This window comes from Passer montanus, unplaced genomic scaffold (genome assembly GCF_014805655.1).
Source record: "Passer montanus isolate IOZ18808 unplaced genomic scaffold, ASM1480565v1 scaffold54, whole genome shotgun sequence".
NCBI lineage: Eukaryota > Metazoa > Chordata > Aves > Passeriformes > Passeridae > Passer > Passer montanus.
The window spans coordinates 5,847,677-5,872,595 of record NW_024370374.1 but is presented as its reverse complement, the minus strand read 5'-3'; the positions used below and the strand labels follow the sequence as shown (position 1 = coordinate 5,872,595).

The window sequence follows — 24,919 nt, the reverse complement described above, 5'->3', positions numbered from 1 at the left end:
ACACCAATGTTGCTCTAGTCCTCCATTATCCCATTTTTTACTGCTGAAGCAAACACAAACTACATATCTCAATTTTCAAGGTCTTTGCAATTTAACAGCACTTTAAATATCTTAAACAGCAGCACAACTATCCTATATCTATTTTTGTTTTCTCCTTAAGTTTGGGATGCTTTGCATATGAAAATTCCTGAAATGTCTCATTACACTCTTTTAAAAATTCCTCAAAAATTTTCTCTTCTATCAAAACCTCTTCTACCACAGAACATTTATGTGAACTCATCTAAGACTTAGGGTATGTTGATGAAATCCTAACACAGCAAATCACTGACTTCTGTCTGCTTAAGAAGATATAGACTGGCACCATTAGCTTGAAAAGCTCTCCCAGCCTCATCCTAGCGAAACTGTAAATGATTTTTCATGATGGAGACAAAGGATTGGAGATAGGGTCAGGGTGTGTGTGTGTGTAGCTCTCTCCACAGCAAGAACCCTCTTTAAAAATGAGGCCAGAGGTGCTAGAATAATCATTCCAAATATGAACTAGCAAATGAACAATAAATTCCAGGTGGGCCAACATCCTTGTGTTGTGGACAGAGAGACTCCTACAGGAAGAGTGTTTGTCTCTTAAGTATTTCCTGCTTCCACTGGCAGTGGGTTTGTGCTTTTTGAAGCAGTTTTGTGGAACCAGGGTGCCTAAAGGACGTGGGCACTGTGTATCAGCAGAAAGACAAAATGAACTAAGTAAGTAATGGTGACAGTGTCCATAAGTCATCTGTCTTACACAATCTGCAGCAAGATTTGATGGTACTAAGTAGACCTATCTCCAAAATAAGTGCTAAAGCAGCACAAGACTGAGGGTGAACAAACCAGAAATAAAAAAAATTGTTCACAGATTTGTGCTGAAGGGAGGAAAGGCAGTATGATGAAACACCTGAAGCAGTAGCAGTATCAATAAAAGTGGTTGGATTGATATGTTTTTTCTGTTCTGTGTGATTGAAGCCAGTTCTCTGAATATTCATGAGGAACAGGTTTCAGTCTGTGCAAAAGCTTTTTTTATGTTTTTGTCTTCGTGGGCTCCGTGAAGAATCAAAGACATCTAAGTAAAAGCCTAGAATTTTTAATGTTGTGTGGAACTTTCACCAACTGTGTAGCTGAATGAAAACAATTCATCAAACAGTAGTTTTCCAACCAGAGATTGCATTTCTTTCATCAAATCAACACTACTAAGTCACAAGGTCTCTCTGTTGCCAAGGAATTCAGAAAACAGTCCGTGGCAGTGCCCACAGCATTTGAAGCAGCCTGATTTGAAGCTCTGCTTGTCAGCTGAGCTTCCATCCAGAGGACAGAGAATCCTCCTCTGAATCTCTAGGACATAAGATTGACTATCAGGCTTCATTTTGTTAATGAGCTCATATTAGCAGCCAGCCAGGAGTTTGGTTGCTAATCAAGCGTAGCAGTAGAGAAGCTCAGGCACTAATCCAGCTGCTGAAGGCACTCCAATATTTGGTGGCTTTGTCTGAGCCACAGAATCATTGCTTGGTCTGGGTTGGAAGGGACCTCTGGAGATGATCTAGTCCAGTCTCCAAGAAGAACAAGGTCTTCCCACTGTGGTTTTTAAAAGAAAGATGAGGAAGGTGGGAGGTGAAGAATGCAGGATGGATGGAACATCAGTCAAGGAGCAGTGATCACAGCTCAAAGATAAACAGCATTAATAGCATAAACAAACACACATCCTAACTGATGTGTATTGATGTGGCCTGATTCAGCGCTTTACATTTACTTATATTTACTCCATTTTTGCAGAGCTTGAAACTGTATGGAAAGTACATCCCAACATTAAAACTTTTAGTAAGAATGCTGCTAATTATGTATTTTATTTTCCAGTAGCTCTCTTGAAGAAGATATAAGGTCAATTAAAAGTCTGAATTGACACCTACATCTGCTGTATCCCAGGAATTGCATTTATGTGTGATCTATGAAATGTTTTTCAAAGGATGTGTAAAGCTTTATCAATGCAATAGAGAGCATTACACGTTCTCTTCTATAAAAATTACTATTTTTTTGAAGTAGAACTTTAAAAGTCTCTTCTAGTTTCAATCTCTGAAAGCACTAATCTAATTTCAAGAGGATTTAAATGTTTTGCTCCTGTAATACAAAAGCACTCTCAATGTTCTCTTATTACTTCTAGAATAACAAAGGGGTTATTAACCACCACACCAGATATGGAAGTTGAAAAGGAAAGCTATCTAGAATTATAAACCAGATTTACAAATAACTGCATTTTCATCTTAAAATGTAATGTTCAACGGCATTGCACATAAGTACATTTAGAGATCCTAACACATAAGTAATAAATTTAAGTGTACAATTAGATTGACATAATTATTTAAAAGTATTTATGTTTAATATTTTTAAAGGATTACTGGTTATCTTGAAAATTATATTATATTTTTCATTTAATTTGAACTGCTGATGGATTTTGAGACCCCTACAATTCAAATCCCTCTCCCTCAGTTCCTTTGGGAGTGCAGTAGTAACAGGGTGGAACTCCTCTGCCACCTCCAAACCCCTCTAATATTGCTTTATTGACAATAAAATCAGTACAGGTGTTTAATATGCAACAGCAGAGGCTTGACAAAGGTCTCATTATTGTATGACAACTGCTCATTCTGATGTGGACGAGAACATTTATATATGAGGAAGGTCATGACATCAAGTCGTGGCTGAAAGCTTTTAATGTCACACAGGAAAGAGCTCACAACAAAATCTCAAACCCAGACGAAGAATTTAGGAAGTTATTTTTTAAGAAGTCATGGTTAACACCAAAGGGAACATAAAAAAAAAAGTTCTGGAACCACCCACAAACCAAACAACTTCCCCCAAGGAGTGGAAGATGTCAAGGCAATGTGACACAAACAGCTGTGGGTAGGTGGGTGCTCTGCTGGGGCTGCCAGGTCTGTGATGGTGACACTGCTTTCTGTCCCCAAGACAGCAGGCTTGCAGTGACCAGCTCCTCCTCAGGGCACTGTGTTGGGCCACTCAAAGGGGGACACTCAAAGGAAAAAGAACCAGAATGAAGTAAATTAAAATAAAGAAATTAATAAATATGGAGAGCGGGACATAAATTATGGGTAGATTTAGTACGCTGCTACTCTAACAGGTGAGCTGAGCATGGCTGTGTGGCTGAGTAATTCTTCCCTGCCTTCAGAGCAGCTGGTTACTAAGACTAATGATTTATGTATTCAAAAGGGTGCTGATTCCTCTGGACTTGTTGGCTGGAAATGCATGATACCCGTATCATTTAGCTTCCTCCCCACAACTAAAATAGATACAACCAAAACATTCAGCTGTCAAGCATTTCAAAAAGATTACTAATTCAGTTTGAACTTAATCTGCTGAATGAAAGTACTTTAAAAAATGTATTTCAGTTCTAAGGAGAAAAGTATGACTTGTGTGAGAAAGAAAAGTTCTGTACCACTGCCACTCCCCTTTTCAGCAATAGGAATGGGTTGTACTTATTTGAAAGGACAATTTGACTGGGGATCTTTGTGCTGCTGTTAAAATACAAAAATACCAGCAAAAACATGCTGCTGCACAAACCAGCGAGGAATCAAAACATATCCCAGAATGCAATTCATCAGTGTTTTCTAACTGCATTATCACAGAATTATAGAATATCTTGAGTTGGAATGTAGAATCATAGAATATCTCGAGTTTTGGAATCCAAAGTGTATCCTTTAACTCAATATATGGAAACTATGAAAGAAAACTACAAAGACATTATCTAGCTAGAAATAGGACTGTATTACTCTAACTATCCAGAAAGGTTGCCTTTGAAAAATTAATTATATCTGATGAAGCAATAGTGATACACATCACCAATGAAAAGCAGCACTCTTGACATAGGCTGCTACTTAAAATATGATGATAAAAGTGAACTCCTACAAAAAGGACAATATTTAGCAAAAAGGAATCCTAGAAAGCTTTTTACTCTGAAGACAATCTGAGTAATCTTACCCAGAAATAAAAGGTCTGTTTGGTCAGATCATACTTGTACAGTTAGGTTTTTAACCAGTAACTATATACAATAAATAAATTTACAGTTTGGAAAAAAATTAAAATACTTAAAAAATTAAAATAAAGAAAAAAAATTTGCTTTTTCATTCTTTCTCAGGTTCTGTATGATCCAAATGCTCCAGGCAGTTGTAAGTTTTGGTAATGGTCAACAGAGTAACAGGCTCTTTGCCTGCACTACTGGAACTAACTGAGAACTTCTTAACAGTTATACCTACTAGATATACTTTTCTGCAACTTCGGGAGTTATTCCAGACACGTGTTAATACACAGACCATTGTTCCATTTGTCCTTACTTTTCTACTCCTTACATAATTTTTCTGCTGACCAATCTTATGGCTACTGCTTAGCTCTAATTGCATTTCTGCTGTCTCTGAGGCCTGCCTTTTGCAGCTTTCCCAAACCCCTCTGATTTTATGGATTCCCACAAATCCCTCCTGAATTTTTGCCTCCAATATTTCCCTGGTTCATCTCAAAGGAAGAGCTCTGACGGCACAAAGATCCCAAAATGCTTCACAACCCCAAAACGCTTTCGGTTAGGAGAAAGCAGCAGCCGCGCGTCCGCAAACAAGGAAGTCTAGGGGAAAAAAAAAAAAAACCAAATTAAAAAGATCTCTGCCCGTACATGCTCTGCAAAAAAAAGCCTCCTGACACAAATCAAGGGATCCTCCCCAACATATGGAGGAGCTGCTCTGCCCTTCCGGGGATGGTCTGTAGCTATGTTCACCTCGGGCACGCCAAGGAGAGGTGAGTTGTCAAATGCGATTTCCATCAGGGGCTGGTTTGGTTGAGGCACAAGAGCTGCATGCAATGATGATAGATGGTTTATCCCGGCCCCAAACTGCCGCCTGGGAAATCTTGCACGCAAACGAACGGGAGCTCAGGCGTTATTAGTGTCAAGGAGGTACACACGGGCAAAATTTGGTTGGCAGCCAGGCAGGATGAATCAAGGCGAAAAAGTGACCAATTGCATGTTCAAAATGGAAATGGATAGGCATGTTGTAGTTTGGAAGGGTTTTAAACACCAGGAAAAAGTCATGCATTATTAATTATTCGGAAATAAATATTTAAAAAGTCTTGCTCTGTGGAGAAATATGATTTTTAAGTCAATGTAAATTACATGTATAGTGCCCTAATTTTTAGGCTTCTTTATCCCAGAAGCTTCAGTATGACAGTTCAGAGGACTTCTTATTATATAACTTTAAAATAAAATTCAGAGTATTGCAGATTAAAAAATTATCAACCAAATAAACATTTTAAAAGCAAATAAATGGTGTATTCATTTTTTAAAAATTATTTGTAAGCAAAGCAACCACTTGTGCCCCTTGCAGTGGAGTACAATGCTCATATTTATCACCTTCACCTTTTCAAAGTTACCTAAATATTTAATGAACTACACAGCAGAATCCACCTGTGTGAGCAATCACAATCCTTGGTTCTCTAAATAAATAGCAAAAAATTGCTAAAAGAGAATGTCCTCAAGTTTCATTGCCTGAAGTGATACGCTCTGACAAATCTAACAGCTCTTTCTGTGTCATTCCTAATGCACTTGTCACTCAGTATTATCCATCCTCATTAATGACAATGGGAAAGTTTATCTTGGGAACACGTTTTAAATCATCCACTCTTTACAATGGGACCATGAAATCTCTTACAAAACATGAGGCGGGAACTACTCTGACAACAAAACCCCTTCCCGGCAGCTTTACTCTTAATTCCTGTTCAAGGAATAATGTGTTTATCACACAACCACACGGAACAATATATTAGATGAAACTTGAAGCAAGAATAGCTGCTTGGATTTTTCAAGATGGAAAGTGGTTTTCCAAATTTTTTTTTTAATGTTGGGAACATTAAATCTTTTTAGTTATATAATTCTGTATGGAACCATACTTCCTCTTTAAAAAAAAAAAGTCATAAACCCCTGATAAAATTGTTTGAATATTAATGTCATAGAAATAGTGATACTCTTTACAATTAAAATGATTGCTGAGGGATTACTCCTGGCTTTGCACAAATTCTGCTTTACTTATAGATATTTTTACCAGAAGTCTCGATTGTATGCATAAAACCACTTCAGTGAGGCATAATTTCCAGCAGTAATATTCTGTTTTGATTATGAGTTCTGAAAACTGGTATGCCCCCTATGACAGCGCTATGCAACAGATGGACTGCAACTATTTCCTTTATTTTGGATGCCCTAATGTAAAAACTACAATATTCATTGCTTTCCTCTTTTCATCATCTCATTTGTAACATCACCACCAACCTTCCATAAAAGCAGCAGTTAACAGAAGTTACTTTCAAATGCATCTGACCACAATAAATGCTGATTTTTGGGATCCATTTGTACAGTAACAACAGAATTTCAGGATGAAAACCTGAGAAACGAAAAATAATGAAAATCAAAGAAGTTGCAAGAAATTATTCCAGTTATTCCTATTTGTGTGAGCACAGTCAACTAGACTGAATGTGCAGGATAATACTGCCCTAAAGGGTGCTAACACACACCAGGGTGTGGATGAACAAAAATGGAGAAGCAGAAGCAGTAAAGACCATGGCACAAACAGAATTTTAGTTCAGACAGAGGAAAAAGTGCTTCTTATATAAGATTATGAGTAATCCACTGACAAAATCCTTTCACTGCAACGTTTCTACAATAGGCCCTTACTCTACTAATACAGTAAAAATTCTCCTTTGTAGATTTAGGGGTGTTTCAGTAGCCTGAATCTAATTTTCATGGCTTTCTCAAAGTCAAAATGCCCTTTTCAGATCTGTAAAAAAATAATCAGAGATGCACTTCCACCTTAAAACTGCCTTTTACATAACATGACTGTGGCCTTGAAAGTTTCTAAAGCTGTCCAAGTTTTTGTAGGGCAGCCAGAACACAAAAAAGCCAAATCTTCTCTCCTTGTTTCCACAGGTTTTCAAAAACCATAACATAATAAGCCTGAAATTTTCAGGCTATTGCTGAAGATTTTAGCAGGCAGTAGTGAGTTGTCTTTTAATGCAAAAACTTCTCTGCAAAAACTCACTTGATTAATAGAAAATACAGAAATAATGTGGCTTCCCATTTAACTGATGAGACATGAAATACCTCACCAGTAATTTCTTACCAAAATGTAAAGGAAATCTAAAAAGAATAAAACTTAAACAGGACAGTACTAAATAGCTATTTAAAAGTAGCTACATGAATCATACAAATACAAAATTTAATGTGATACTTTCAAAGACTATATTAAGAAATGCCTTTTAAACAAAATAAGAACTCCATTTAATTATAGAGCTCTTCAAAGCATCAGGAATCTCCTTTCAGTTACTTACTGAAATATCTGCACACATTCAATATTTATGCTGTCTTTCCCTCTATCCATTTTTAAACAGAATTAAAAGAGTAGCTAAAACTCTGCCAATAAAATGACAGGAAGGCTATTTTTAGTCTAGATGATGTAGACCAAGCATAAACAGCCCATGGCTATGCTACTATTGAGGATCAGATCTAAATACAAGTACTAGATTTCCTTCCTACTAGGTTTTTTTTTTAACAGCAACAAGAATTACAAATTACATACTGGTCTGTATCACTTAATAAATACTCATCCTAGAAGATGAACCATTTTTCTCTTCATTAAGGCAATAAAAAAAAAGAGAAAAGCTGATGTAACTCCCGCCACACTACTCTTTGGTAGAAAAAGGTTTGTGAAAGTGCATTTGAGGAAACCTGTAACCTGCCCATAATTACAAAGCCTTACAGCAGAAGGTGAGAAGTGTTTGATTAGCAAGTTTATTATGCTGCTTTCAGGGGCTTTAGATTGCAGACCTGAGACATTTCAACCTCCAGAGACTGCAGGGTTTATCAATCAAGCAAAACATGACTCAATCCCTAATAAATCCAAGAGAGAAGAGATGAAACCAATGGATAACTGCACATCATAGAGAAACAGAAAAAATGCTGCTCAGTTATAACATCTGGCACCTCCAGAGACCAGGGTTGTGATCATCCTGTACATCACACATTGGATACCCAAAATGGGGCTACAACCACGGGCAGGCTTGGCCTTGGTTCATCTTGGTTCTTCCACTCGTGTGCTTGCTCACAGATGAAAGCAGCAAAGGGGGAATGCCCAAACCCTGAGCTATCCTGGGACAGCAATCCTTGACTGAGAACTCTCCCGGACTCCAAGCATCTGCAAACTGCACAGAATTCACAGAATCACAGGATTCACAGAATCACTGGGTTGGAAGAGACCTTCAAGGCCATCGAGTCCAACCCAGCCCCAACAGCTCAGCTGAACCCTGGCACCCAGTGCCACATCCAGGCTTTGTTAAACACACCCAGGGATGGTGACTGCACCACCTCCCCGGGCAGCCATTCCAGAACTTCATCACCCTTTCTGGAAAAACTTCTTCCTAATATCCAACCTAAATTTCCCTTGGTGCAGCTCCCGGTGTCCTCTGGTTCTGTCAGTTCCTGGAGAAAGAGCCCAGCCCCAGCTGAGCACAGCCACCTTCCAGGAGCTGTGCAGAGTGATAAGGTCACCTCTGACCTCCAGTTCCTCCCTGCTGCATCTGGAGAGCCAGGAGCCAGCCTGGGTGAGGCAGTCACTGAGCAGCTCCTCCCCAAACTCGGGGAATGCTTTGCTCACAAATATTCAAATGCCCGGCAGATGTCTCAGGTGCATCACAGAGACTTCAGAAACCCCCTCAAAACTCAGCTCCCGTGGCCACATCCTCAAATGTTCACATGTGGGTCTCACACAACCCTGTCCTTCCCAGAAAAAGTGAGGTACAGGGCCTTAGCAAAGATTACTAAAGATCTCAAAACTTTAAATATTGAGCAATCAGGTTATTTTGAGAATAGCAGGTGCTGCTTTGGATGCAGGGTGAAGTGGATTTCTCTTGTGCAGTACTCACATCCTCCCACTGAAAAATGGCAAACTGGTTGGTTACCTTTGCTTTCTGCTTTTACTGTTCAACAAGACTCAAGCAAACACACTGCCCAAAGATTACTGGTTTAATATGAGACAAAAAGTAAGTCCATTTAGCAACTGTTTTGTAAACGTGAACACCAGAGTGAATTCTTGAGTAATTTTTGCTGTAACAGACTTCAAACAGGAAAAAAGTAAATGAAAAGCCCATAGACCGTGTTTTCATAAGCTAAAACCAGGTATTTCAAACCTTAAATACCTGAAATGAGGCATTTAAAATGAGCTACTTTCAGCAAGTGCTACCAGCTGTTTTCTGAAAGTCAAGCAGTCTGTGACTGGTGTAAGCTGGCAGGCAAATTCCCTTTATTTAGTTATGCATTTATGGACAGCAATAAAAAGCTCTAATTATTGTACACTGTACAATTATTGCTTGCTTTCTTCAGAAGGAAGGAGGAAACAGAACAGTTAATTCAGTAATATTATTCATTTTGAAGGGGAATAATATGGTGTCAATGCTAAGCTGGCCAGAAACACCACTTTAACTGCAATAAATAATGTTTTCCTTCTAGGAGACAGCTTCACTTGGTATTTCAAAAGTTTCCAAAATGCAATGAGACACTTTAAATTACATTATGTATGATAGAGAATCCTTGGAAAACCCTATGAAATATAACTGAGAAAAACCAAATACAAAACAAATCAAAACCACATAACTAAAACAACTGTGAGAAAGAGAGCAATAAAGATGGCATCACCAAAACCTAACTTTACTTACACTTTGGGCACTGTAGTCCTCGCGCATTTTGCTTATGATAATCTACTTTTTGCACAATTCTCTTGGGTAGAAATATAAGAATAAAATGTACTCTGGAATTTAGTAACAAATAATACCCCATAATTTAGCCAAAGCAAAAAGAAGTATTTGCACAATGATTACAGAACATCTTTTTCCTTCAGCTACAGTACTTTGCAGTGTGTGTTTATTTTTTTCCTGCTGTCTCCTTTTGGCACTTTCTTTCAGACTAAGAATAATGACTATCTTGCTCTCAATAAAAATAATTTTAAAACCCATGTTCCTGTATGTTAAAAGCTCAATAAAGGGTAATATTTTTTTGTGAACCAGTAAAAAAAATAGATCAGAAAAATGGTATGAAACAATTTCTGTAGAGGTGAAAAAATTAAACTAACTATAAATTTGTGGTTTCCTTACAGATTTATGTTCATCCCAAACCATTAATATTTTCAAAAGACTGGAAAAGTTAACACTTAATCCTGAATTTCCAAAGTTACAATAAAACATTGGAAATTTAAGTGTGTTGCTGGTCATGGCAAATGTTTGGCAGCATTGGTCTGCTTCCCTACAAAATGCCATTTTAACCCTTTACAGGTATTAGATGGGGATATCTTCCAGTTTCCTGAGAGAACTTCGAGTCACTTCCTACCCAAAGATCATAATTAAAAGCAGAACAAATAGCACTGAGACCAGGAGATCCAGAGGGATGCACATCTTGGACATGGAAAATCCTCTTCCTCCCCTTCCTTTCACTAAGAGCACTGAACTTCAGGGCATGGCAATAAGGTTCAGGTACACTGTACACCTGTGCCTGAGAAAATGTGACTTCCTCTCAGCTTGCATTTTAATCTTCCTGCCTTTACAGAGATACAGAAAACCTGAGATGTGTTTTACCATGTAACAGCCTGATTGGATTTGTTACTCTTTGTGAAATGAGAACATTCTACAACTAGAAAATATCCTAATTTTATTAAAACTTGTGATATTTTGAAGAGCATTTAATGGAAGTGGCACTCAGTTCCTGCTGAGAACTACTATAAACATGGGGCTTTACTCTTTTAGCTTCTTAAAGACTCACCATCAATATCTTTCTAAGTCATGCCCACAGACCATTGTCTAAACCAGTGAATAATGTAATAGTGAATAATATAATAATGAATAACATAATCCTTTACAGAGATTTGCAGAGAAAGAGTTTTTTAATCCTTATGAACCAACATTTTCACAAAAGATGTCTTTATTCTACCTGTCTACCAATAGTTAGAAAGTGGGAATATGTCAGCTGCTTTACTCTTCTGGCAAATACAGGAGGAGCTGACCCACTTATTTACAGACTGAACAGGCCAAACCCTTTCGTGCTGCAACACTGACCCTTAGCACAGATCCTGAGAATGAGCAGCCCATTACAACATGCACAAGTGACCTTCCAGAGCATTAATGACTTTGTGGTGCACGTTCTTCCCTTGCAACAGCACGTGGCATAAATACTTCTAAACGCCAGAATTATTTGTTTAAGCAAATCCCGTTAAATGGGCTCTGTTTGCTAACAAGAAACTGCAGTTGCACTGTGTTACAAGGTTTAAAGTTTTGAAAAACTGAACGGAACTCTCACACCACAGTGTTATACAAGCCATAAAATAAAATTAATTGTTAAATAAATTTCAGGATATTACAAATCTTCCTATGAAACCCAAGAGTTAACAATATCTTCCTGTATTTGCCTACAGACAAATAATTAATAATTTAATTTACGTGAATCAGCAGTATACAACAAGAAGGTGATATTTTCAAATTAAATTCTTCCACATGTGTACAGGATATGTGTTTTGAAATACCATATACTGTATAAAATGGATCACTTGATTTCAGTCCACTGTACCATAAAGATTCAGAGAGTTTTTCTTTTCAAATAGGAGCTCTCCAAGTATTGTTTCACCTCAAGTTATTATAATTTAAAAATACTCTCCCAAAACTTTAGCTAAATTGTACTGTCACGATTTTAAACACGTATATTTATTCAAAATTGTTTGAAAGAATGTAATACATTTTTGACAGGCAGTCTTTTACAATATTGAAATCAAATCCTTGATTTCATCAAACCCTTCATATTCTGCGCCTTATTCCTGGAAGGCTCATGCCAAAATGATTTAGTTTGATTTTCTTTAACAATGGTAGGTTGGCTTGACAGCATCTGACAAAACAATTCAGTGAAGTACACCATACCAGGTAAAGAGAACCTGAACTGGCTACTAGGTGAAATAATGCAAAATGGAGCTTGGTATTATGACAGAATTAGTTTTGCAGGAGAACCTTTTTTTTTTTTTTTTTTTTTTTTTGTTTTTTTCAGTATTATTACCTTTGGATTGAATTATTTTTGGAGGAAAACCTTTTTTTTTTTTTTTTTTCTTTTTGTTTTTTTCAGTATTATTAACTTTAGATCAAGAAAATGTTACAGTATTATAATTATTGTCTTTTGAACTATTTCTAAATAACCCAGTGGTGAATATAATAGGGAAAATGGACAGGAAAAATCAATGCAAAAAACCTGGTTTTGCTGGTATGAATTCCAGCTGAATTTTATTCCAGTTTTTTGCCTCTCTCTGTTGGAAATTTTAGTTTTATTTGCAGAGTTCCCTGCACTGGAGCCCCCCAGCTGGAGTGGAACATCCAGCACAGAGCTTGCCAGGCATGATGCAGCTGCTCAAGGTATCCCATGCCCAGGGGGGGCTGTGTTCTCAAACACATGGGGGTGAGACAGTTGAAGAAACACCCTTCGTGTAACACTTCGGGAAAGTTCTGTCTCATCCCTGAACCAGGAGAACCAGGGAATTTCCATCCCTGCCACAGGTCCTGGGCAGCCAGGCAGTCACAAGTGCTGGCTTGGTAAAAGAAGGTTTATTTTGATATCATAAGGCCCTAAGTGAGGGTCAAGTCTTGTCTCATTGTCTGTTTTGACAATCTCAAAATGCAGAGCTGTTTTTAATAAATATCAAGGCATATAGATCAGTATGGCAACATGTATGTTGTAGCATATGTTAGCTTATTTTCCTTATTTTACTGAATGCTTGCTCTAGAACAGCCAGTTCACCTAAATTTATAATTAACCATATAATTAAGCCTTTTGTCAGCTCCCAGGTTCACTTATTTCTTTTGTTAACAGTGGCCAAAAAGAGTTCATTAATTCGACTGCATTTATTTACAAATTTACTCAACTTTAGAAACATCTGAGGTATATAATCAAGGTTATATTGTCTTCAACCATTAATGAACACTGCCTCAAATTCTCTTGGGAGAAGCTAAAAGAAGTGATGCTCTCATTGCCATTTTTTAGTTCTCACTTCAATTGAGAGGTTAGTAGGGCATGGATTTTAACTATATACTGATTTAATATATACTGTATTTCAAATACATGCTGATCCCATACGTGCTGCTGACAGGGCTGACTTGTTCCTTCAGAAGAAAGAGCCTAAGCCACTGTTTCTATACCTGCTCCAGATAAAAAATGACTCAGAGAATGTCTGCAGGAGCACAGTTCTGGCACTCAGTGATGCTGCCAGCTCCTGAGCCCCTTAGGACCAGATCTGTGCTGTGGTTTTACTGAAGCACTGCAGACACCAGCTCTGACTTGTCTCACCCACCTGTTTTGGTAAATAACCCCTGACAGTGGCCACTTGCACCTCCCTTTTGCAAATAAGAAGTTTACCACAGTGTAGTGTTTAAGACAAGCAGTGTTGGACACACAACAGACACAAGGAATACCTGGAGTTGCAATTATTTCTTATTTTGGCAATTATTAATTTTCTCACAGTCTTTTACTGCCAGATGAAGACAGGACATTATTTGAACGCTTTTGGAATCATATGTTTATTTTTAATTCTGTACAGGCTCAGTTGCTATAGGTTTTGGTGGTTACGCTTCCTTCCAAAGACAGAACCTTTTACTCTGGCAATTACAATGGGGAAAATGAAATACAGAGTGCTCCACAGTGCCATACTGCATCTGCCCTGCTCTGAGAAACCAGCCACAGCACTCCTCTCATTTCTTCCCCTCCTGTTAGGAAACACTTCTCAGAAAGAAACTTCTGAACTTGTACATTAAGCACTGGAAACTTGTTTTTTGCTGTGTGGCAATTCTTTAAATCGTATATGACATTTGGCTCCAAACTGAGCCAGCTTCTAAAGATTTTTATTGTGGGCTGCACAGGTGGTGTAGCCAATTAAAAGAAAATATTGGCTGCTGTGACTTGTGTTTTGATTAAAAAAAAATGTATTTGCACAACAACTATTTATTAGACAAACTGTAATATAAAAACTTCCAGGAAAAAAGTTTTGTCTTTATACTTCTAATAATTGACAGTAACTCGAAGACTTTTAAATTAAGCAAAACTAGGGAATTAAAAAAACACCCTCACAAGCTTTCCTATTTGCACGTGTTTATCTGAATGTATTGGGAGTTTTAACTTTAAATAGATAATTTCAGAGGTCTGTGTTGTCCAGACAATAACAAAGGGAGTTAATCAAATATGAATCTTCTCCAACTGTCTTGTCAAACCAGGTAATGATGTCCTGCCAGCCAAACTCAGAGGGAACATGTGAAACAAATACAAAAGTAAACAGGCCCTAAGCTGCCCAAGGGAAAGTCAGCAAGATGGCAATTTCAATCATTTGGAATAATACTAAAGCAGCCTTAGGCTTTTCTCAGAATGGAAACATGTCACTGTTACTGCAATATTTGAACAAATCAGACTGCAAAAGAAAGGAACACTTATGTAATCACAGCCATGGAACAGTGCCTTACTCGATGGTGAGGTGGAAAATAATTAAGGGAAAATGTCCTTTTGGCAAGTAATTAAAAATCTACCTAAATAAGAAAGATAAACAATGTTTCTGTAGAAATTTGGAGCAGTGAAAAAAACAAATTTAAGCAGAGATTCCTTAAGCCTTGACACAGGAGGCTTTGGAACAACAAATATAACGTTCTGTCAAATAAAACTATGAACGTAATGGTCCTACAAAATTTCTCAAATGTTGATAAAAGTTACACTCAGAGCTACAAAGCAAGCAAAAAAAAGCACTTCAAGAACAACTCTGCTGAGCGGCCACATTAAGACGAGCGGGTTGTCATATCATTTAACTGAGAAATCAAAAAATATTTCAAATATTTGGGGAACTTACCTAATCAGTAAACGTTCAGTATGTGTCTAGTCATGTAGCCATCTTTTAGTCAATCATCAGAAAATCAAAGGCAAATTGGCATGACTCAACCCAAACTTTAATACCGCATGATTGTGTCGTGTAAGCTTGTTTTGTGCGAGGGCTGCTGTGGTTTTAGCAGAGAGATTAACGACCGGACCTAAGCTGGCCTCCAAACCTTGCCCTGCTGATGCCTCAAGCCCTTTGAAGTCTGACCATCATACCTGGCAAAACAACAGTGGGAACTAGGCTGGTGTCAGATCTAATCAAGTTTCCTGCCTCAGCATAGCTAACTATGGGGTACACTAATTGGCCCAATTGCGGATTATACCTTTTGCTACAGATTCGAGACAATAATTTAGTCAAATGATGGTTTTTATCTCCTTCTAATTAAGATTCCAAAGTGGGAAGAAATAGGATTAGACAGGCTAACTTCAAAATTGTGTCCTTTAAAGTGCCATGCACATAAGATGGATCTCTGATAATGCTGCATATAGGAGAATATTGCTGGTAACTAACATGTGAAGATTTGGGAAAGCTTGAAATAGCTACTGCACCTTTTAGATAAACATGGAAGTTTTCCTGGAAAGGTTCCTCTTCATAATTTATAAATGGACAATGAGCACTCATGAATATTCATGAAAAAAAAACATTTCTATCCCGAATTAAAAAAAAAATCTCTTTGGAAAACATTTCAGTCGATGTTATTTTGAGGAAGAAGACATGAGGAAAACTGAAACAGTTAAAAAATTCCGGAGGCTATAAGGAGGTGGAGTTCCACCCACAAAACTGCTATATAATAAAATAGATTTGACATTCAAGGTTTTCCACCTATGAGGACCAAACTATAAGGAGTTATTTAACTGGTGAGCAATCCAGAGATGAGAAAATCCATGTCCCATGCTCTTGTTTTCAACGCTAAAAAAAACAATGGTCTAGTGATGAAAATCCTTTTGGAAGAAATTTCACCATAATTCACAGGTTCTGTGTTTCTAGCTTTTCTTATGCAATTTGATTTTAAAGCGGCATTTCAAGTAGAGGTCAATATTTTTATCCTAAATTGTGTATATAAGTACGTAGAACCTTTCCAAAAACTCTAAGGTACTCAATATGCATTTTAATTTCATATTTCTACTGAAGTCCAAACTCATTGCACTCTGTAAAGGCATACACAGTGCTTGCAATGCACACTGCTGAGCTGCTTTTGGCTTCTGCCCCCAGAACCAGCGCTGACTGACTGCTGACACATCACATTCTAATTGCAGAAACCCATTTTAGAAAACCTTATTCACATCTTTTCCTAATTCAGCTTTCCCTTGCTCCCATTTTCTTACTGCCCTTCTTGCTCCAGCCAGCCTCTCTGTAGTCTGCTTTCCCTAACAGTATGAGGAAGAAAAACATATGTATTATAGATTAGTGAAACATGTACAGGAAGATCACAGTAGGACAGTGATCTAACATGTTCAAAAAGGGATAGTTTGTGTCAGTTCAGCTTACAGAAAGCATATCTCTAACAAAACCTGAAGTTATTCAAAAGGGGCTGCAGCTGAGCAGCGAAGGCAGAAATTATACAAGTGGGTCATCTACGCATGTCTGAGGCAACAGGTTGTTTCAAGAGTTGCACTTCACTCCTGTTTCCAGTGTCCCATGGCTAATTCAATTCTTTTTACAGATCCTCCTGCTAAGAGTTTTCTTTCCTTCCAAATTACATTACAGATTAGAATCTCAAATGCGTCTGGAAGAGAAAATTGTATTCTGAGACCGGGCTCAGGGATAAGAAACCACCCAAACATCCCAATTCACAGCTATAATAAATGAGCATTTACTATGCTGTGAAATGAGGGTGCATGCTTCTCTACACCTCTGAAACAGAGAGAAATCTGTGTTTTAAAACCAAAAAGAGACTACCAAGGGTTTTTTTTCTACTGTACCGCTCAAAAGCAGTTGTTCAAATGCTTTAACACCTCACCATGCCTGGTTTCACTCGCTGCATTCTCTGGAAAGTGACAAACCTTATAAAGGAATTGTCTTGGGGAAGAAAGCCCTCCTCCGTGTGTTTGCCTTTAAGTGGCTTCTGAAGAGGATACCTCTACTTGAGAAACTTCTAGCACTCACGCAGAGATGACCTGCATGAAGAACTGGCTGCCTGATTAACTATTAACTACTCTCAATAGGATTAGATAATTAAAGACATTGATGACCATTAATTAGGAGGAGGGCACCTTAATTTGTCACTTGATAGGGCCCTTTCAATGATTTATAGGTTAGGGCTACTTGCAATTGTGAAGGGGAGGGGGCAGTGAAGAGAGAGAACCCTTAAGTTACCTTATCAAGTGGCCAGCTAAAAAGGGCAGAGGGTCAAATAAGGGCCAAAGTGGTCACTTAAGGGTGAAGTCCCAAACACCAAAGCAGTGCCAAGCCACATTGACCAGCATTTGGTGATGGAGTAAAAAATATGCTAATTTATTGGTGGCAATTCTCTCTTTTTATGGTTTCAAGCAGTTAAGACAAGTGGCCTGCTTAAGAGCTTTTCATTTGAAAAGAGATTAAACAAAATGGTTTGTCAGGGATGCTTGGCTGTTTTCAGTCTTTGTTAAAAAAAAAAAAAAAAAAAAATTGCCCAGACTGTACCGATGACTATTGCATCACCCTGAAAGCCATCTTCCATCTCTAAGCATTACTTGGTTAATAAATACATCAGCTCTAATTGCTTAATAGTGCTATGTTCATTTGCTCTTTAGCAAGATTAAAATGAAATACATCTTTTGTATAACTGCCTTCTATCAGGACTGTCTGCATAAAGGTCACAGAAAAAAGTTTAAATTTAGTAGGAAATTTACTTAAGGACATTAGTGTAAATGATACTGTGTTTAAAATGACATAAAAGAGCGAAAGGTGATTTCAGTAATGCAAAGAAAATGGTTTCTGAATACTGATAAGGACACTTATCCCCCATACCACACACAATTTTAGGCAACATTATACATTAAAATCCCTCTACTGGGGTAATAACATGTAGCTACTTTCCCACCCACTAACACAAGTAAGAGCAAGTCATTAACATTTAATTAAATATGCTCCTGACATCCTTAGAAACATGTCATGCTTTGTTATTGAAGGTTGTGGCCTACTTTCTATGTACATTTTAAACCAAAATAAAGTATTTATAGCAGACCGATTGAGTGCAGCAAACGAGACATTTTTAATTAGAAGGCATATTACAGTATTTTACAAACCCCTTCCGAACAGCAAAGCCAGAACGAAATGAATTGACATCATCTAATGCATATTTTATGTATTTCAACAAAACGAAAGAGAAGAGATGGGATTAGCTCCACCTTTTGGGTTCTAAACAGTGAAACAACGTTTTCTCTTACCTCGATGGTGAACTGCTTCCTTTTTAATCTAAAAGCAAGGTCCTTCGTGTCTGACACATCACAGATCAAGCTATTAAGCCGAGGAATCTGATGTACATGAACCAAACCTTGTGGAAAGAAAGAGTAAAGGAGGGGGGGAAAAAATAATTTAAGGAAACGCTGTCATCCAGATGCGTAAATTAGAGTCTTACAGCAGAATTCTGTATATTTACACACACTCATCCTCCCCTTTTTAAACTGGAGCTTACTACCAGGAGCAATGAAGCAAACGGTGCGATTATGCTCAAGTAATCAAGCAGAATAAGATAAACACAAATCCTTGTGCGAGGAAAACTAATTGCACTTGGGTACAGGAGTACAGATGTAAAGAGCCATCTTAATACTTGTCAAAACTACAGCCAGTTTGTGTGTGATTTCCCCTTGTATTTACAGTAAGCAAATGTGGCTATCACCTTGCACGCTGCCCACGGCACCACGGAGTGATCTTTATTTTATTAAATGCACCAGTAAGCAGCCAGCAAAACAAGGCTTATGGGTTACTGATAACCACTGAAGCTCTAATGAGAACTCCTTCCTTCCGTGCCTTGAAAAAAAAAATTCTGGGGAATCCCGGTTCAGGTGACGCTTTTTAATAATTTTTAACCCCCGTGCCACCCCAGAAGAAAGAAATTTTCCTCCTGCAGGAGGTTTCTGGAGCTGCTCAGATGTTTTTAACAGCACTAGGTGCACTGCAAGCTCTGTGTTCTGTCAGCTGCAACTCAGGCTGATTTTTTCTGACAAGGACGCTGGATGGTTTTTGTGCAGCCTAATATAGTCTCCGAACAACCTAAGGGTGATTTTCTACGTCTGAAAACCAGGAAAATTCTACAGGGCTTCTCAATTACTGGCCTATATTTGCTATTCATAAAGCCAGCCTCTAAATGGAAATACTGAACATTTAGAGAAGAGTTGACTTCAAAACGGCAGCTGTGAGAAAATCCCAACATTAAACCCCTTTTTTAAAATAAGGCAAGTATTTTTTCAGGCATTTATTTTTTTCTTTTACAGGAAGTTTCCTAAAATTGAAATACTTTAAAAAGCAGAATTTTTATGGGCACTAATTACAAAAATTCTCAATAATATTACAGAAGTGTTATTACAGTTTTAAACCTCTATCCCTGCCAGTGAATTAGAAGATTTATTTGTCAGGTTTTGAGTACAAAATCTAATTGAGTACATATAGGAACAGCAGGTATAACACAGGGTGGCTTATATACAGTACCCTAGAAATTTTATTTAGGGGTCATCTATATAATTCTTTTGTTTCTTTGTGGCTTTTCAAATATTTAAATTTGCAGGCAGCTTAATAAAATTATTAAGGAGGACTCATTAAATAATGCAATAACGTAGTCAAACTTCTCCAGAGTAATGTCAAAATCTGTCATCATCTGCAGCAAATAAATACCTTTAAATACGTTCTTAGGCAAAAAGAATCCACGAAGTTAAAGCCATTAGAAATACCTCTTTTCAGACTGTCAAATTAAGGTTGTGCAAATCTCAAAAGCTATGAATATTGGCACATAATTTGTATTAAACAGCACCAGAAAAGGCTTAGCGTACATTTTTAGAGGAAACCAGGAAATAACTGCTAAAACACAAATTGTCCTAAAGATCTCCTCAGTAATGAAAAAAGGAGTATTAAATTGACAGAATTATGTTAGCATAAACAAAGGCCATATCACAATTATACAGTTGGAAAAATAATTAGGCAAATTATTCCAGCTTTTGTTCACGGTTTCTTTTTCATTCACCTTTTTTTTCAGATAATGCAATGTGCACTACTTTCACAGTCAGAAAGATTTTTCTCTGATTTATTAATTACAGCTTGCATACACACAGTGGTGTTTCAACACCGTCTTTGCTTTTTTTCAGCATACTCCATACATTCTGCTGGGGAAAACTGCCACTGTCATGTGTTTACAGCAGATTTCAGATAAGCAGTTTACTTTCAGCTAAAGGTTTCCATAGAACTACAGTGATATCACAATAATTAAAGCTGTAATTTATGCACAGTCTGAGCACTGCTCTGGATTAGCTAAAACTGTTATTGGCTGCTTTGGCTGTGCACAACTTCTAATACGATTTTAAAAATTTAAATAGTTCTGCTGCAACAGCTGATAAAAATCCTTGGGAAACAAAATGCAAGATTAAGCAGCATTACCCATTTTGAAGATAAAACACTTGAAAGGCTACATGACTTTTTACCAAGATCAGTTTCATATTTTACGTGCCCGCATTCATTTCCTTAAAAGTGCAAGCGCTGTAACCTACAGCTGCCAAAACAGAACATTATTTTTCAGACAAAGTCTACCCAGCACATAATTCAGCAGTTTATTCACCTTACTAACTAAAAGACATGTTTTCCCGTGTTCTCAATTTACAGCTTGGCAGATCAGAAAGTATTGATTTCATGACAAGTTCAGCTCGCTGGTCAGATGATTGCCAAGCCTCCCCTGCATGTGAATTCCCCAAAGGCTGCCTGGTGAGATGTACATCTGATTGAGCCATGCCTCAGTAATGCAGCTTGACAACATGCAAGGAGTTGCCATGTTTCCTTTGCAGCCTTAATGCACTTCTGCTGAAAATTTCCCTAACTCAAGGCTGCTTAGGCAAGGGGAAACATTTAAGAGGTATAATTCCAAAATGAAATCAAACGCTGCTTTAGAGCAGATACCCAATTGGAGGGTGAGCTGCTAAGTGCCCTAGAAACACCCAGGGCAGACTTTTTGCCTTGCTGAAGATGGAACTCACCGTGGTAATCCTTGTACAATGGATTGGTTTCTCTCTCAGAGCCAATAAATGATTCAAGACCAACCACCATATCTGACAAGTTTGTTACACGTTCCATAATTGCTTTATTCTGTAAGACATGGAAACAAAATACACATCTTACGTGATGAAAAAGGTAATTAATGTGCATCGAGCAAGCCTTGGTCTTCTCAGTGACAAACTGTGGGGGGAAAATAGGTCATCAATACTTGGAAATTATGTTAGAAGGCTTTTTTTCTTAAAAAAGAAAAACAAAACTTCAAGTATGTGTCTAAAGAAAACAAATATTTGACAAGGATAAAGCATGAAAGGGCTAACTTAGCACTAAATTAACATTTCCCTAAATCTTCCTAACAAGCATTTGCTCACATCAGCAATATTTACAAGCCATGTGTTAGGCTTATCTCTCATTGATTTCTGCTGTGAGTCTGATGCCCAGTTTTTGTTTGGGTTCTGAAAACCTTGGTTTTTAATACACTTAGACATATCATCTCTAATATTTTGAGCAAGCAGAACCCACATAATTATTCATTTTGGCTATCAGTGGAACATGGAAAACTCAGTGCTAATTTCTTCGCATTTTTCCCCCTAAAAGTTTCTCTCTGCACAACATATGGCTCTAAAGCTTCAAGCAGCATTACCATTTCTCAATACATTTGTGATTTTTAAGTGCTGCCTTATGTCTTGTTCTACAATGTACTGCAAAGTGCCTTAAATAAGCTGTTCTCCATGTGGTTTTCTTTACTCAATTTTATATAGCAGAAAGAGACATCCAAAGGTCACAACACAGATCTTCAGAGGAAAGTCATAAAAAATGTTCTCAAATGCTTTGATGATGTCAGCATTTAATGAGGGAAAAAAAAAGAGAAACATTTCTGTGGTAAAAATCAAAATATTTCTTGAAGATAAGAAATAGTTGTCTTAAAGGTACCTGGACAGCTGGGATAATACTCTTGTTCTTGGTGGTTGTAGGTGCTACATTCATCAAACCTTCAGGGGTAATCAAAATATTTCTTGAAGATAAGAAATAGTTGTCTTAAAGGTACCTGGACAGCTGTTCTTGGTGGTTGTAGGTGCTACATTTAACAAACTTTCAGGGGTATCAAGACTAATCACCTTAAAATACCCATTACAATTATAAGGAATTAACTCTGCAGCTCCAGGTTATAGTTTTGTATTTTTTATTAAGTTTAGAGTATTTTGTACATTTTGCACTTCTTTCATAAACTATATGACTTCTGCTTATTCTGAAAGGTCAATTTAAATACTGGTAAACTATTACATAATAACAGTTTATCAATTAGGAGCAGAGGGACTAAAGCATCCCCAGGTATGTTACAATAGTCCATGCATTGTACTGACATTCAGGTTTGCTAAAATGGTGATCAACCTCCCAACTACTTCCACATTTCAATAACCATTATTTTATAGCCACAGAGAAGCTTACGGAGCAGACACCAAAGATGAAAATCTCTTGCTCCTGTCAAAGAATAAACTGAATTCTGTTTTCTGACCTCTACATGAAGTTGTGGTCTGTCTGGAACAGCCCAATCTGCTCAGGTTACCAGCCCTAAACCCACAGGTCCCATGGTACCTTCACACCCCCTCCCTTCCCCACCTTCTGGGCCAGATGGCATCAAATCCTGGGGAGGGGTCTCTTTCCAAAGCCTCTTGTGCACAGGCCAAGAGCATCCATCCCTGTGGAATCAGGGAGCTTCCATTTTACCCACAAACCTAACCATGGATAATGATAAAGTGGTGTCATCCTACAGAATTTCCTTTCTGAGGAATAACAGAAGTGATGTGAGGTAAAAGGACACTGCCCACGAACCAATCCCTACACCTTGCTATTGTATCTGCCCCTGAAATTGTAAAGCTGGCTTGCAAATCATTTCCTCTTCTAGGAGGAGAGAGACAATGTATTACATGTTAATGGAATCTTTATTTCATGGGGGCAATCACATAAAGATGGTAAAAATCTAAATCTAAAGTAGTCAGTGACCTCTGTAATCCCACAGACCAGAAAATGTCATCTTTTGTCAGTTCTTCAGGAGGCTGCTGAATTCTATTTGTGTAAGTAAGAAACACAAAACTTTTATATAAATAAATAAACACTGATGATTCCTGGAAAGAAAGCTAAACTCCTGATACAGAAAAAATATCCTATCCTTTGGAAAAAAAACATTTGCTGTCTGTTGATGTTTTTGCTCGCCAGTTTTGATAACAATGGGCTACAAAAACCATGGAAAGAATGGTGCTCAACCATCAGCAACATATCCCCATCACTGACAGCCCTGCAAATCATAAGAATAGCATCCTCCTATTTGGTTTTAGTTCAAAATTAAGATTCAAGTGAGGGACAGCACCTCAATATCTGCCTAATATGTTGGCTTTCAGCTCCTCCTCCAAAAGGGTTTGTTTTCATAACTGGTGCTCTCTTTGCCCACGCTGATTTTGTTTTTGCTTTTGAGGTGTGTCAAAATATTCCCCTGGCTTAATGCAGTGTATCTCGGGAAATATTTTGCACAGTGAATGGCCACACCAAACAGACATTTGCTTATGTGGCACTGTTGCCATAGATCTGTATCTATCATGTATTTTGCAGTTTGCAGTGCTCAGCACATTAATGCCCAATCAAAGCTGACGTCAGCACACAGATAGTTGTGATGTATGGCACACTGACATAAACACACAAATCATGTTGCCCCATCTGGGCTGGAAAATTTAACAGAGCTCCAGATCTTCCTCCAGCCCCATACAAATATACCTCCTGCTTCTGGCATAAACTTGGCAGCTCTGGAGGGGAGCCAGGACATGGTTAGGAGGGAAGCCAGGAATGGTGAGATTCAGGGAAAGAGTTTGTTGGCAGCTAGAAGAGGTATTGTTTTAAATTATATTAAAAATGAAGAAAACCAAAACCAAACAACCCAAAAAACCAGTCTTGGAAAGTTTTCAGTCTTGCTAGATGTGCTGCAGTTTTTCTAAATTAGTTAGTTCAGCCAAAATATAATTATTCTAACAACATGGTAGCAGTCCTGTTGTGCAGGCTGGGCTGGGCATCCATTCTTATCTTACTTTGTGCTACTGTTTGAGACAGACATTTTCTTTTAAGTGCAAACTCGCAATATTTGGGTTCAACCAAAGTGTACTTTCAAAACATGTCAAGAAAATCCACGTAGAGAGCTGGCTCTGGAAATGGGAGCTGCACACATGTTTAGGCAGCTTTGGGGAAGGGCAATTATGGAAAAAGATTGCTTTGTCTTACTAATTTATTTTCAGAAGGTACATAGCTTTCAGTAATTATTTGTGCACGTTTAAAAATATTTATTTACAACAAAAACTGTTTAAAATGTATTGTGTTCTGTGTTTGAGTACAAAGCATGGCACTCCAACAACACAAATTCATGCACAGCCTGTATGCTCAAACTTACACACTGAAATTAATATTGTGTGTTTCTACGGGATTGAGTTCCTAATGCACCACAATTTTATCATTACTACTATTAATCAAATCAATCTTGGTTCATCTGGATTCCGTATTAGGGAAAAAATCTGTCTTTTCTACTCTGATTTCCTGTCAAAATTTTTCTAACACCCAAAATCCGTCCTCTCCTTTTGTCAGTTTCTAAAAAATGAAAAACCTCACAACATTTCTGTAATGAAAATATTTAAATCTCAGTCCTTGCACTGCATAAGTAAAGTCAGAGAATGGAAATTTTTCTTAGGATAGCCTCAACTCTTGTAGACAGT

At 37.7% G+C, this 24,919-nt stretch overlaps 1 protein-coding gene across 1 annotated transcript in view; it reads right to left on the bottom strand.

Annotated features, from left to right (window-relative positions):
* Nucleotides 1–24,919, bottom strand: part of ELP4 (elongator acetyltransferase complex subunit 4) — a 135,206-nt gene that overhangs the window by 55,693 nt on the left and 54,594 nt on the right. Inside the window, exons 9-10 of the mRNA XM_039724972.1 lie at nt 21,152–21,260; nt 18,362–18,468 (exon numbers count right to left, since the gene is read on the bottom strand). Of these exons, the coding sequence (XP_039580906.1) occupies nt 18,362–18,468; nt 21,152–21,260 (216 nt within the window). The remainder of the gene's footprint in view (nt 1–18,361; nt 18,469–21,151; nt 21,261–24,919) is intronic.